Here is a 15,871-nt window from a genome sequence, read left to right as displayed (position 1 = left end):
AACAATGATCTCATCCAATACCTTCTCTAAATACATGTAAAATTTTGTAAATATCAATACGTTTCAGATAATAAAAAAAAATTCCAAATGATACTCTGAAAAATTCTAAGAGATCGGCAATTCCTTGTTTAGAATCTCTACCAATGGCAGCATCATCCTTTTCTTAGAGAAGCCAAGAATCTCCCTTTTAGCTCTTGAAGCTCCACCATAAACGTACTACTACAACAGAGTTGCTTGTACCATTTCACTCATTTGAGACCACAGTAGAGGTCAAAGTCAACATAGCGTTAACCTGAGCCTGATGGCATGCATGAGTTATATTATCTTTATTTATGGACATGCTTTGCAGAGAGCTAAACATATGTAGAGACGAGATGGAGTAGGTTAGTCCCAAGGATTATGATTTATTATTATATACATTGTACGTCTCTCTCATCATCATCATCATCATCATCATCATCATCATGCATTGGTTAACGGAGGGAGAACGAACAATATATGGATACACATCTCATTGGCGAATTGAGATCCTCTCATAAATGGAAGCTCAAATCTCTCCCGTTGCTTCTTTCCATCCGACGGACCACGTTTCCCTTTGCCCGCCGACTCGGTTTCTTTCTCTCTCCGCATCCTCGATAACAACTACACCAAACGCGAAACCAACGCACGGAGAAGAGCGTTGCGGATTCCACCCCTTCTCTTCCCTCTTCCGTCTTCTCCTTCCAGTCTCGCCACTGTCTCCAGCTCTGGTTTGGGATATCCGGCGCCTGTTAGGAGCGCAGGGAGTTGCCGGCTGCGTGGGGTTCCTCCTCCAGAGTCCAGCTCTGTCGATCGGGTTTGGCCACCTGTTTCACTTGATCTCTGCTTCTATCCTCATCTATCAGATCTCTTTCTCTTTCCCCAACGAAAGGAATAAAAAATCTCGTCTTTGGACTGAATCTACTATCAAGTTGGCTCCTTGGAGCTCTGCTGAGCTCGCCATCTGGTCTTCTGTTTGCGTGATGTTAGGGTAGATGATCTCGTGCCAAAGGCGGCTCCTTTTTCTTTAGTTTGATCAGCTACAGATCAAGACTTCCTCAGCTGGTGGGTTGCTCCTCTTTTCTCTGATCGTCTTTGTGAATCTTTTTAGATCTTTCATGACGAAGCTTGGTTTCAGATTTCTGGGAACTGATAGGCAGAGAGGAGGCAGAGATGGGAGCTGATCATCTTAGTGAGGTTGGAAGCTGCTACGGGATTGAGGATGTTGCATTGGATGAAGAAACGCCATCCGGTAGCAACGGCTTGCGTACTCGACACAAGTGCCCTGAGACGGGCAAGGCCAAGCAAGCAACGGTTCAGGAGGCGGTGCCTCCTGGTCCGGGGGCTGAGCTTGTCGCAGACCGACACGCCAATATCAAATCCGAGATTTGCCCTCTCGACGACGATCACAGATCTGTATCGAAGGCCAGCGAGGGGTTCGGCAGCTCCAAACGAAAGCATGCAAGCAAAGGCGGATCGGGGATCCCTACATGCCCGGAGTGCGGGAAGACGTTTGCTTCAGATAAGGCACTTTTTGGCCACTTGCGGTGCCACCCGGAGAGAGATTACAGGGGAGCTAATCCGCCACCGGGCTCACGGAAGCAGCCGAAGCCGGACGCCGGTCCTTCTGCCGCGAGAGATCTGCCTGCGAAAAAGTGGCAGACGACCGCGAGAAGAGGTCGACAAGGGACGGCCAGCGGCGGCGGCGACGCCGAAGATCTTTTAGAGTCTGCTGCCATGACCATATTGCGTATGGCACATGCAGAGCACCGGGGTCGGGCCGCAATCACTGCTGAGGAGGAAGGAAGTCAGACGAAACAACTTCAGCTCACTCAGTAACGGAAGCATCTGCCTTGACATCCTATAGGAGCGGTGGAGTCCTGCTCTGACAATATCCAAGGTGAATGTACTTGACAATATACTTTAACGCACCAAATATCAACAGTAACAGTAACGGAAGCATTTGATATCTTAAAGGTCAATGTACTTTAACGAACCAAATATTTAGTAGAAGGTGAATGTATCCGTGATTTCTCGGGCGATCTTCTAGGTGAGACGAGGTCCAAGTGCCTCATTTCGTTTTCAAGCGGTGTGCTTCAAAGAGGCATCGCTTGGGCGCTTGCCCGAGCCTAGGTGCCGGGTGCTTCGGGTGAGCGCTCGGGTTAAATCAAGCGATCAAACTAGTGTTTTAGGTTTGGTTCGGTCTCTGGTGCTTTAGTTGGTTCAATCGAACCAACTAAACCATCGATATCAGCCTTCCTCTCGTAACTTCCCAACCCAAACCCTGCTAGCTGCTACCGCTGGTACTATCACCGCTCCTGCTCGCGCTCCCACTATCGCTGCTCACTACTACCATTGCCACTATTGCCGCTGCTCGCTTCTACCGCTATCACTGTAGTCGGTCCTGCTCCCGCTGTCGCTGCTCGCTGCTACCATTGTCGTTGCTCTTGCTGCCGCTGCTCGTTTCTTCCGCTACCACTGTTGTCGGTCCTGCTCCCGCTGTCGCTGCTCACTGCTACTGTTGTCATTGCTACTGTCGTTGCTCGTCGCTCCCTCTGCTACTCACTGCTACTGCTACCGTTGCCACTGTCATCACTCGTCGCTCTTGCTCCCATTTCTCGTTGCTACCGCTGTCACTATCGTTGCTCGCTGCTCTCATTGCCGCTGCTCGTTGCTATCGTTGTCGCTACTCCCGGTCAGCAACCTCAATCTTCCTCTTACTCACACTCTTCTCACTTCTTTAGTATATTAATAGTATACTACTAACTATATATTAATAATCATATTTTTATTTATTAGATTAATAATATATTATTTTTAATTTTAATATTATTAATTTTTATTTATTTGAAATTATTATTATTGTTTTGAATTTTAAGACTTTTTGTTAATTTGATATTATAATTTTACAAGATTTTTTTAATTTAATATTATATTTTTATTTTAAATAATTATATTTATTAATTATATTTTACATTTTTTATATTTTAACGTATTGTTTCGTCATAGTAACGGAAGCATTGACATCCTAAAGGACTAGCGGAGTCTTGCTCTAACAATATCCATGGTGAATGTAATTGACAATATACAATATTCATTAATTTCTCTTGGTGCTTTTTTTTTTTGCGATATTGTGGCCTCTTGAAGAATTATATACTTGTTCTACTTCTCATGCTTCGAATTTCCCAGTTCATTAATGAATGGAGAATGTACTTGGCCTTGAACTAACTAACTCAATGGTGAAGACATGGTAGCTATGGACTTCTACATGCATTATAAAATGTTTTTGTTTATTCATAATATGACCTATGCATAGCATATCGGTGTGCATTTGTAGATATGACATAGAAATATATTGACTAATTAGAACAGATTGCATCTAAGCTTGATTTCAACCATGAACATGTGTTGTTAAGCCACGGACAGTTCTATCCTACTTGCGTAGTAGGATGAGGTTGACTGCGGTATCAATTAAAGACCAACTGAGGTAATAATGCTTTCATACTGTTTAGAATGGAGAAGGCAGCCAGCCGTAAGGATGCATTCTATCACATTCGGAAGGAGATCTTTGAGTAATATAATTTACTAGATCTGGTTCAGCATTGTTTATGTAGGGTGGCTATAACTTAGTAAAATAAGTATGATTCCACAATTTATTCTACTTGGTGCTTTGATGTGGTAAACTTTTCTGTTGATCTTATAGATACATGTTGCACAATGTTCTGCAGGTGCAGCTATCCATTAGTTCACTTCTGACGGACCCGACCCAAACCCTGATGATCCATTAGTGCCGGAAATTGCTCGCATGTACAAGACCGATCGTGTCAAGTACGAGGCGACCGCCCGATCTTGGGCCCATAAATATGCCATGGGATAAAATCATTCAGCTGAAAACAAGGGTTGCTAGTATTAGTGAGTCAGCATGGTTAGGTCCACGTGCCGACGTTAGGAACTTCCGGTGGAATAAGTGGGATGATGAGGTGGCTGCGCCCCTCGAGCGTTTCGAGCGAGGGTTGAGGCGGTCGGATCGATCGAGTGCTCGCGAACAGCTGAGGGTTAGCACCCCAAAGCTAGCTGACCCGAGCGTCATTCATGGCGAGATACGTCCTCTTGTTCTCCGGGTAGTTGGCAATCTTCCTCGCCATGTGGGCACCTCCTTGAGATGGGAGATGCGGGCTGGCGCTGGTCGGGATTCGAGCTGCTGGACCACCCTCCTCTGCGTATTGGGTGACGACCTCGGGGTGAAGACACTCGCAGCTTGATGACGATCACCTTCCTGCAAAACGATCTTCGTCGGGTGTGTCCCGACTTTGGCCCCTCCGACGAGCAAGTCATATTGGTTTGGATTCCCTTATTTTTTTCTCCTCCCCCCCCCCCCCCCCCCCCATCCTTGGGAACGGCCGAGGGTATTTATACCTGCGTGTGAGAGTCGGTTGCGCCTCGGTTTGGCGTGGCTGCTGATTCTCGCGGGGGCAGGACAACCCCTCTAACGAGATGGCATCTTCGGGGGTGCTTAAGCAGCATCAGACGGTACTATCCCAAAAGCAGACGGCACCGCCCCAAGCTCTTGGGCTCGGTGAGTAAGAAGGGGAAGGGGTCGGCCGGGTCATCCGACAACGACCCTTCCAGGAGGGGGCCAGCGTGCCCCCTGTCGCTGCGGGAACTGTGCCACATATTTTCCTGGCTCAAGAGCGGGCAGTTCCAAGCCCAGCTAATGGCTGATCTTTCGGTTGGGGAGCTGGGAGCTCCTTACGTTGCCCGGTGGTCGACCTTGAAGGCTGACAGCACCCTAGAGCGATGGGGAAACCACCCAGGAGTTCGTCCGAGGGGAGTTGCACCCCTCGTTGGCCAAGGACCTATACAGCTCCGGCTCGGAGGTGCTGGTAGAGCGGGTGGCCAAGTCGCTCTTCTGGGTAAGTGATGGCCTCCCCTTTTCTCCACTTCCTTCCTTCGTGGATGCTGATAATGATTTCCATGCAGAGCCTGCACTATGGGATGGTGCTAATCGATCGAGTCCTCGACACCGGGCGGGCGATCGGGCGTCAGATGGATCTCGATGACGCCCTCCGGAAGGTGAACCTAGAATTGTGAGCCAAGAGGGGTGCGAAGGCGGTTGCCGCGGCTGAAGAGCACGCCACGGTGTTGGAGGGGGAGGTAGCTCGTTTGAAGACCGAGCTTGAAGAAAGCCGGTCACACATCCGTTCGTTGGATTATGAGTTGCTGTCCCTCTCCCAAGACGTCGAGGCCACTAAGGCGATGGCCCGGGCCACCGAGGAGTCACTCGAGGAGGAGGGCTAGGGTTGCCTAGAAGGGTTGAGGAAGCGGTCTCCAGGTACAAACCGTCCGCCAGGTTCAAGCGTGGCCGTTTGAGGTCGGGCCGGGTCACATATGAATATGGGTATCGGGTGGCTTGTGCTCATTTCTGAGCAAAGTACCCAGACCTGGACCTGGAGTCAGACTCGTTTATCGACAATCTTGTGGACCAGGATGTCGACATGCCGGCGAACATCCCCTTTGATGACGGGCCGTTGACTCCTCCCTCGAGCTAGGGGCTGCATCCCCTCACCTTTTGAGTTTTGTTTTCCCTCCTTTTTTTTGTCCGAGCTTGAGGCTGGGTCGCCCGACTGCTATATGTACCTCCTTTTTAATCAAGAAGCAATTTCATTTTGGGAACCCTAGCTTATTCTTCTCCCCAACCGCGGTTGCACGGGCTCCCACATCTTTTCTGCGTCCCGACCAACCCCTCCCCCCTTAAGGGTAGAATTTCTTTAGGTTCATGACATTCCATGTTCTCGGGAGGGGACTTCCCTCCATAGTTTCGAGTCGGTAGGTCCCTTCTCATACCATGTCGTAGACTCGGTAGGGGCCTTCCCAGTGGGATGCAAGTTTTCCCCTTGCTCGGGTCGGGTTGCTTACTTCTGCTCTTCGGAGGACGAGGTCTCTGACCTGGATCGGCCGCAGACGGACCCTTCGGTTGTATATCCGAGTGGTCACCTTCTTGTATGTCAGGGCGCGTAGGTGTGCCTTGGCTCTTCTCTCCTCAAGGAGGTCCAAGTTAGCCCGCAGTCCCTCCTTTGAGTGCCCTCGCTCATAGTTAGAGGTGCGTAAGGTCGGGAATACCATCTCGGGTGGAAGAACTGCCTTAGTCCCGAATGCTAGGTTAAACGGGGATTCCCCCGAGGCAGTTTTGGGAGTTGTTCGCATTGCCCATAGGACACTGGGGATCTCATCCACCCAGGCCCCATGCGTGCCTGAGATTCTCCTCCTGAGGGCTTCAAGTATTGTTCGATTTATCACCTTGGTCTAACCGTTGGTTTGGGGGTGCGACCGAGCCGAACTTCAACTGGATTTTGCATGAATGGTAGTAAGCCTTGAATTTAGTGTTGTTCAACTGAGTCCCGTTGTCGGCGATGATAGCCTTCGGGATCCTGAACCGGGTGATGATGTTCTTCCATGTGCAATTCTGGATGTGCTTCTCAGTGATGGAGGCCAAGGGTTCGGCCTCGACCCACTTCATGAAGTAGTCGACCCTGACTATGAGGAAGCATCGCTGACCCGACGCTGGAGGGAAAGGCCCGAGGAGATCAAGCTCCCATTGGGCAAAGGGCCGGGCCACATCTATCGGAGTTAGGGGAATTGCCAGTTGGTGTGGCAATCGAGCGTGCCGCTGGCACTAACGTGCATACGTCATGGCGTCTTGGCACGTGGTCGGCCAATAGTACCCTTGCCGGAGGGTCTTAAAGACTAAGGTCCGCCCCCCGACATGCTCCCCACAAATCCCCTCATGGAGCTCGGCGAGGATGGTTTCGACCTCCGACAATGCGAGGCAGTGCAGGAGGGGTTGAGAGAAAGCCCTTCGGTACAATCTTTCGTCGATGACACAGTACTAGGCTTGAGCTTGCCTCAATTGTCTCGTAGTCGCCAGATCCTTAGGCTCTTCCCCACCTGCCTTGTAGCGGAGGATCTCCTCTACCCAATTTGGGGGTAGATTTGTTTCGGCAACCTCGTGAGTCGCTATGGTCGGGGCCGCCATGGACTTAGTGGCCGGGACTGACTCAGGGGTGTAGGCAGAGGCTGATTTGGCCAGCGCGTTGGCCCGCTCATTTTGTGCCCGAGGTATTCTGGTGACTGAAAGGTGGCCAAAACGATGGGTGAGCCGCTTTACCTCCATTAGGTATGATACCATCGTGGGGTCTCGGGCTTCGCAGCTCCCATTGATGTGTCCCATCACCAGTTGGGAGTCACTGAAGACTTCAAGATCGTCTACGTGCAACTCCAGAGTGAGGCGTAGACCATGGAGTAGCGCCTCGTACTCAGCTTCTTGTTAGTGGCTTGGAACTTCAATTGGAGAGATCTTTCATATGTCTCTCCCGATGGGTCTTTGAGGATAAACCCGACCCCAGCCCCTTTGGAAGTGGAAGAGCCATCTATGTGCAACATCCATGTGCCCTGGCTGCTTTGCCGCCCTGCAGCCTGGTCCTCGGGTGCTAGCTCAGAGATAAAATCAGCCAGTACCTGAGCTTTAATGGCGATCCTGGGGAAGTACTGAATATCGAATTCGCTGAGCTCGACCGACCATCGCAGCATACGACCCGATATGTCGAAGTTGGAAAGGGTCTGCCGCAGCGGTTGGTCGGTGATTACTTTGATCTTATGGGCTTGGAAGTAGGGCCGCAACTTTCGGGCTGTCATGATAAGGGCGAGAGCTAGCTTCTCGATTGGGGAGTATCGCATTTTGGGCCCTCCAAGGACATAGCTGACGTAATGCACTAGCTGTTGCACCGATGGTACCTCCCGAACTAACAATGAACTGACGGCCTATGCCGAGGCCACTAGGTAGATGCCGAGGGTCTTGCATATCTCCGGCAAGGTGAGTTGGGGCAAGCGGGTGAGGCACTCTTTCAGCTTTTCGAAGGCCTCCTCGCATTCTGGGGTCCAAGTGAAGTCGTTGGCCCATCGTAAAACCCAGAATAAGGGGAGGCACTTGTCGCCTGAACACGACACAAACGTACTGATTGCTGCCAACCTCCCGACAAGTCACTATACTTCTTTGGCCAAGCGGGGGGAGTGCATCTCGGTAATGGCGCGAACCTTCTCTAGGTTGGCATCTATTCCCCATTGGTGAATGATGAAGCCGAGGAACTTCCCCGACCTGACCCCGAAGATGCACTTTGTTGGGTTTAGACGCATGTTGAACTATCTGAGCGTTTGGAATCTTTCCGCCAGGTCGACCAAATGTGTCCCTGTAACCTTGCTTTTTACAATCATATCATCTATGTACACCTCAATGTTCCTCCCGAGCTGGTGTTTGAAAAGTTTATTGACCATTCTTTGGTAGGTCGCGCTAGCGTTCTTCAAGCCAAAGGGCATCACCTTGTAACAATTCGCCCCCTGGTTGGTGATGAAGGCAATATCTTCTCGGTCTTGGGTCGCCATTGGGATTTTGTTGTAGCCAGAGAACGCATCCAGGAACGTAAGGCATTCATGGTTAATGGTGGCGTCAACCAGTTGGTCTATCCTGGGGAGCGAATAGCAGTCCTTGGGACATACCCGATTGAGATCGGTGTAATCAATACGCATTCTCCAACTTATATTAGGCTTCTTGACGAGGACTACATTAGACAACCACCGGGGGTACTTAACCTCGGTGACGAACCCGGCCTTTATAAGGTGATCGACCTCGTCTCGGATCACCCTCTGTCGGTCGGGGGCGAACCTTCTTAGTTTTTGCTTTACCGGCTGCTCCCCAGGGTCGACGTAGAGCCAGTGTTGCGCCACCTCTGAGTCGATCCCATGCATCTCTTTGGGGGATCACGCAAATAGGTCGGCTTTCTTCCTCAGGAAATCGATAAGGTGGAGCTAGTCCGCTTCGGGGAGTGTAGTCCCGACCCTAACGGTCTGGCCGGGTCAGCTCCGCTTTAGGGGTACCTTGATAAGAGGCTCTAGGGGCTCCAGCGTCACTTGTGGTACAGGTGCTTCACGGGGGTCGGGAACCAGGGTTGAGTGCGGCTTTGCTAGGAGAGCAACCACAGTGAGGTAGCATTGCCTTGACTCCCTTGGGTCGCTTTGGGCCTCCCCAACCCTAGCCGAGGTTGGGAACTCGATGGTTTTGCGATAGGTGGAGACTACCACCTGGATCTTGTTGAGGGTTGGGCGGCCGAGGATGACATTGTAGGCCGAGGGTAGGTCGACCACCATGAAGGTGGTCATTACTGTTTTCGCCCTCGGTTCCTCCCCGATGGTGATGGGGAGCATTGTGGTCCCGAGTAGGGAGATGGAATCCCCAATGAACCCTGTAAGGGCTGACGTCACAGGGGTAAGATCTCCCTAGGTCAAGCTGAGCCTCTCGAAGGCATCGAAGTAGAGGACGTCGGCAGAACTCCTAGTGTCAACCATCACCCTCTTAACTCGGGCATTGGCGATTTGAATGGAGATCACCAGACCGCCGTCATGGTGGGAGCGCTCGACCTCTCCTGCCCCAAAGGTAATTTTAGGCTCGTGCTCTAGCCGGGGATGCTTCTCCACCGTGCTACGTGCGTAGGCCTTTCTTGTTGTCGCACTACTGCTGTCGGCTGCCGGTCCGCCAGAGATGACATCGACTTGTCTCTCGGGGGGTCCTCTGGGGTGTGGAGTCGCCTCCTAGGATTTGAGGTAGCGTCCGAGGTGGCCTCTCCGGATTAGTGCTTCTATTTGATTCTGAAGGTCATGGCAGTCCTTCGTGTCATGACCGTAGTCCCGGTGGAACCTGCAGTATTTAGATTGATCTCTACGGGCAGCCTTCATAGGGTGAGGTTGCTGCAAGAGGCCCGTCTCCTTAATTTGGAGGAAGATCTCGGTGCGAAACACATTTAGGGGGAGAGGTGGGGGTCTTGGGAGCGGTAGCTCTTGTCGGTTGCGCCCCCGACGGGGAGGTGTCAGGACCGCCGAGGTCGTTCCTCAAGATAGCTCCATCCTTGGCTTCTTTCCTTCCACGTGCCACTCCGCCATTAGAGCCTCAGTGGAAATGCACTGGTTGGCACGTTGGAGCATTTCAGAGATGATCACTGGTGGCTTCTCGATCAATGACTAAAAGAACCTTGAAGGCTTCAAACCCATCAGAAAGGCCTGTAAGATTAGAGAAGGGTGAGCATTCAGAAAACCCCGATCTCGGTGGCGAACCGTGCCACGAACTGAGAGAGTGACTCGTCCTCATGAGAGAGCCTGGGCTGCGTATTGGCGAGGAAGTTTTGTTCAAAATCCTCGGCCAGTTGGTCGAAGGACGAGACTAAAGCTTGGTGTAGCTAGCTGAACCACGTCCGCACCGGCCCCCTCAGAGTGGTAAAAAATGCTCGACACATCAGCGCATTGGAGGCACCATAGAGGGCCATCTGGGCTCGGAATATAGAGACATGCTCCATGGGATCGGAGCCTCCATCATGTCTCAAATATCGGGAACCTGAAGTTAAGGGGTACCGGTTTGTCCTGTACTTCCTAGGTAAAGGGGGACCCGCCCGAGGCGCCCTCGCTGGACTCGCTATGCGACCTCCGAAGCTTATGTTGGAATGCATCCAAGCGCTGACTGACTCGAGACAACTGGGCCCTAAGCGAGTCGTCCGTCGAGTCGGACGATATAGTGTCGGGCTCTAGATGAGATAGCGTGGCTCGGTAGGGTGCGGGTGCGTTTTGCTCGGGATGACCCCTCGGGTCCATTGCTCGCCCACAGGTCTCTCTGATCTCAAATTGTTCCCCATTCGGGGGTTGCCGGGCCGGATCAGTCGGGGGCGTCGCCAGCTGCACGATTTGGGGAATCATCGGGGCGAGCGTCTGCATCATGCCCGCCATAGTCTGCACTTACTTGGTTAGGCCAAGGAACGCCTCGGGTGTCACTGCCGAGGGCCCCGGGGTGAGCCCCGGGGGTGACAATCTCGGGTCGTTGAACAAACGCCAATAACGATTAGGCGTCAAAGCCGGTATCCTTCCGTCCGCATGGGCGGAGAGGGCTTGACCTTCTGGCTCAACAGAAGGGAGGTCAGTCGGGGTTTCCCTCCCGGGGCAAGTTCCTACCGGCTGTTCCTGTGACATAAGCCCTTCTTGTAGTGTCAAAATGTTAGTAAACAAAAATATCGTGGCTGATGAGTCAGCACGGTTAGGTCCACATGTCGACGTCGGGAACTTCCGGTGGAATAAGTGGGATGATGAGGTGGCTGCGCCCCTCGAGCATTTCGGGCGAGGGTTGAGGTGGCAAGATCGACCGAGTCCTCGCAAGTGGTTGGGGGTTAGAACCCCAAAGCTAGCCGACCCGAGCGTCGTTTATGGCAAGATGCGTCCTCTCGTTCTCGGGGTAGTTGGCAATCTTCCTTGCCATGTGGGCACCTCCTTGAGATGGGAGATGCGGGCTAGTGCTGGTCGAGATCCGAGCCACTGGACCACCCTCCTTTGCGTATTGAGTGACGACTTCGGGGTGAAGACACTCGTAGCTTGATGGCGATCACCTTCCTACAAAACGGCCTTCGTCGGGTGTGTCCCGACTTTGGCCCCTCCGACGAGAAAGTCAGATTGGTTCGGATTCCCTTGTTTTTTCTCCCCCCTATCCTTGGGATCGGTCGGGAGTATTTATACCTGCGTGCGAGAGTCGGTTGCACCTCGATTCGACGTGGCCACTGATTCTCGCGGGGGTGGAACAACCCCTCTAACGAGATAGCATCTTCGGGGGTGCATGAGCAGCGTCAGACGGCACTGTCCCAAAAGCAGACGGCATCACCCCAAGCTCTTGGGGTGGTCAGGTCACACAGTTACACAGTCGCATAGTATCAAACTTGACGTGGCGTGCACCCCGTGGTCCTGGTGGTGTACGGCGTTATGTTCGTGACTTGTTGGTTTGCGACATTTGTTGGTGACTCATCTAGGGCCAAAATATGCTCAATCAGCTAGTTAGTAGTATTATGATTAAGCTGGCCTTGTTTCTCTTGTTGGCATATATATGGGAAACTTTGCTTAGCGACTATCTGGGAATGAAGTCGGACTCCATTCCACATATATTTCCGCACTGTGTTTGACTTAATATTAGGGTTGATCTCAGTTCAAAACTCAAGCTGAGTTCATTTATTATTTTGTACATGTTTGAGCTTTGTTCGAGTTTGCCTCATCATAAATCAAACCTTTTGGGTTCCTCGTGGAGTCAGGTTTTTTAGTCTTATTTTTCAATGGGGTATTCAACATCTGAGTAATAATTTTCAAAGTTCTTCATGCATGAATGAGCTACTTTACTTTCAAGATCTACCAACAAGCTCACTAATGAATCAGCTCATATTGACCTTTTAGGTCGGGATTTTAGACATTGTTTTAAATTCTGAATCTAAATTTTTGGATTTGATGAGATGAAAAAAAAAAAAAAACAATGATCTCATCCAATACCTTCTCTAAATACATGTAAAATTTTGTAAATATCAATACGTTTCAGATAATAAAAAAAAATTCCAAATGATACTCTGAAAAATTCTAAGAGATTGGCAATTCCTTGTTTAGAATCTCTCCCAATGGCAGCAGCATCCTTTTCTCAGAGAAGCCAAGAATCTCCCTTTTAGCTCTTGAAGCTCCACCATAAACGTACTACTACAACAGAGTTGCTTGTACCATTTCACTCATTTGAGACCACAGTAGAGGTCAAAGTCAACATAGCGTTAACCTGAGCCTGATGGCATGCATGAGTTATATTATCTTTATTTATGGACATGCTTTGCAGAGAGCTAAACATATGTAGAGACGAGATGGAGTAGGTTAGTCCCAAGGATTATGATTTATTATTATATACATTGTACGTCTCTCTCATCATCATCATCATCATCATCATCATCATCATGCATTGGTTAACGGAGGGAGAACGAACAATATATGGATACACATCTCATTGGCGAATTGAGATCCTCTCATAAATGGAAGCTCAAATCTCTCCCGTTGCTTCTTTCCATCCGACGGACCACGTTTCCCTTTGCCCGCCGACTCGGTTTCTTTCTCTCTCCGCATCCTCGATAACAACTACACCAAACGCGAAACCAACGCACGGAGAAGAGCGTTGCGGATTCCACCCCTTCTCTTCCCTCTTCCGTCTTCTCCTTCCAGTCTCGCCACTGTCTCCAGCTCTGGTTTGGGATATCCGCCGCCTGTTAGGAGCGCAGGGAGTTGCCGGCTGCGTGGGGTTCCTCCTCCAGAGTCCAGCTCTGTCGATCGGGTTTGGCCACCTGTTTCACTTGATCTCTGCTTCTATCCTCATCTATCAGATCTATTTCTCTTTCCCCAACGAAAGGAATAAAAAATCTCGTCTTTGGACTGAATCTACTATAAAGTTGGCTCCTTGGAGCTCTGCTGAGCTCGCCATCTGGTCTTCTGTTTGCGTGATGTTAGGGTAGATGATCTCGTGCCAAAGGCGGCTCCTTTTTCTTTAGTTTGATCAGCTACAGATCAAGACTTCCTCAGCTGGTGGGTTGCTCCTCTTTTCTCTGATCGTCTTTGTGAATCTTTTTAGATCTTTCATGATGAAGCTTGGTTTCAGATTTCTGGGAACTGATAGGCAGAGAGGAGGCAGAGATGGGAGCTGATCATCTCAGTGAGGTTGGAAGCTGCTACGGGATTGAGGATGTTGCATTGGAAGAAGAAACGCCATCCGGTAGCAAAGGCTTGCGTACTCGACACAAGTGCCCGGAGACGGGCAAGGCCAAGCAAGCACCGGTTCCGGAGGCGGTGCCTCCTGGTCCGGGCTCTGAGCTTGTCGCAGACCAACACGCCAATATCAAATCCGAGATTTGCCCTCTCGACGACGTTCACAGATCTGTATCGAAGGCCAGCGAGGGGTTCGGTAGCTCCAAACGAAAGCATGCAAGCATAGGCGGATCGGGGATCCCTACATGCCCGGAGTGCGGGAAGACGTTTGCTTCAGATAAGGCACTTTTTGGCCACTTGCGGTGCCACCCGGAGAGAGATTACAGGGGAGCTAATCCGCCGCCGGGTGCACGGAAGCAGCCGAAGCCGGACGCCGGTCCTTCTGCCGCGAGAGATCTGCCGGCGCAACAGTGGCAGACGACCGCGAGAAGAGGTCGACAAGGGACGGCCAGCGGCGGCGACGACGCCGAAGATCTTTTAGAGGCTGCTGCCATGACCATATTTCGTATGGCACATGCAGAGCACCGGGGTCGGACCGCAATCACTGCTGAGGAGGAAGGAAATCAGACGAAACAACTTCAGCTCACTCAGTCTTGCCACAATGATGATGAGCTTCCTCCTAGGGTTCAGAATATCAACTCTGGGGACGATCTGACATCGAGCTACAGGAGAACTAAGAAGACGAAGGTCGAGTCCGCCACATCTGATCATGGTCGAAGGTACGCGTGCATTGTGTGCTCCAAGACCTTCTCTTCGCACCAGGCACTTGGAGGGCACATTGCCAGTCACAATAAGAACAAGACCAACCCCAAAGAAGCAGCGGCGACCGCAGCGACGGTGGAGAACCAGGGCAGAAGCACTGCAGTCGCGAAACCGGCCACTGCAGAACACCGGTGCAAGATTTGCAACGACGTGTTCACCAGCGGGCAGGCACTTGGAGGTCACCAGAGACGGCACTTCCATCAACTACACCATCGATCTCCAGCTCCATCCTCTTCCTCACACCCATCTGACGACCATGTGGCGCCGGTGCAGCACCATCACCCCGGTGAGCAGCAGCTACATGATCCAGCTCCATCATCTTCATCACATTCAGCTCAACATGATCAGTTCTGCTGGGATCTCAATAAGGCACCACCGAATCTTGACTGAGAACACATCTATGCTACAAATCTAGTTCTAACAAGTTTGCAGTAGTGGTTATCAGGTAGCAGATGCAGCTATCAAAAAGACTAGGTTTTGCCAGTGAAACCTTCTCATCTTTTGCCAGTGAAACCTTCTTTTTCTCTTTCTGAATGCTATGTGATGTGTTATCTTAAATTGTTTTCTTCTTGTTTTAGACTTGTATTTTGTGAGTTGATAGTCCAGCTTTGATTCTTATTTTGTCACAGCACATTCACATGATATACAAGGTAAGTGGTTTAATCCAAATATTAGGTTAGACCTCCATTATTCTATCAGAAACCTATAGCCTTTTAAGCATCATCATCATCATCATCATCATATATATATATATGTATGATGATATATGATTCCTCTTGTAGTGTACCACTATTATATGTTACTGTAGCGTAAGGTTAATTCCAACCTGAGCTGAGTTCTGTTTATGGAAAATTTATTCATGAGCTTTGGCTTAGTATGATTCTTAGCATTCTTTGGCTAAATTTATTTTATTTTATTTATTTTGTGCCTTCTATTGAGAAGAGATTCCATAAAAGGATGTATAAAAATGAAATGTTATACTGAATAGGAACAACTTGAAGAGATGCATGAACTTTTATAGATACATGACCCTTAGAATATTATCTTTAAAATCTGTCCCCCCTAGTCTATATTAATCGATAGGGTTCATGGTATCGAGAGCACCGTGAAAACTTATCTTTTATCCAAATGGTTTCAGAGTCAGGTTGAAATAATCGTAAGTGGTTTTCGGGTTCGAGCTACTCGATTTACTAAAAAAAAATTAATGAAAATTGAATGTCTTATCAATTTGGTCTCAAGCTATGAGATGCATGGAATCTTGAGGGAGAGTGATGCACCTCATCAACTTGTTCATGCATGGCATGCATAGTTTTATAACCTTAGTATACATAATGAGCCAATTGCTAATTTAAACAGTCTTTAAGTCTTTTTTGGTCATATACATAATGTCTACAAGAAATTAAATGACTTAAGAAGGATCAAACCTAAATTTAAACCATCCAAAAAAGCTACAAAA

At 49.9% G+C, this 15,871-nt stretch overlaps 2 protein-coding genes across 2 annotated transcripts; both read left to right on the top strand.

Annotated features, from left to right (window-relative positions):
- The first annotated feature begins 652 nt into the window (after positions 1-652).
- On the top strand, positions 653-2,039 carry LOC135611846 (uncharacterized). The gene is made up of 2 exons (XM_065107493.1): positions 653-1,083; positions 1,157-2,039. Exon 2 carries the CDS (start codon positions 1,192-1,194, stop codon positions 1,855-1,857), a length of 666 nt encoding a protein of 221 aa, XP_064963565.1. The 5' UTR covers positions 653-1,083; positions 1,157-1,191; the 3' UTR covers positions 1,858-2,039.
- Positions 2,040-12,942: 10,903 nt separating this feature from the next.
- Positions 12,943-14,805, top strand: LOC135611597 (zinc finger protein ZAT1-like). The gene has a single exon (XM_065107234.1). The coding sequence runs from the start codon at positions 13,582-13,584 to the stop codon at positions 14,803-14,805; it is 1,224 nt and encodes a 407-aa protein (XP_064963306.1). The 5' UTR covers positions 12,943-13,581.
- The last annotated feature ends 1,066 nt before the right edge of the window (positions 14,806-15,871 follow it).

This window comes from Musa acuminata, chromosome BXJ2-5, assembly GCF_036884655.1.
Source record: "Musa acuminata AAA Group cultivar baxijiao chromosome BXJ2-5, Cavendish_Baxijiao_AAA, whole genome shotgun sequence".
Classification (NCBI taxonomy): Eukaryota; Viridiplantae; Streptophyta; class Magnoliopsida; order Zingiberales; family Musaceae; genus Musa; species Musa acuminata.
This window is presented reverse-complemented; position numbering and strand designations above follow the sequence as displayed.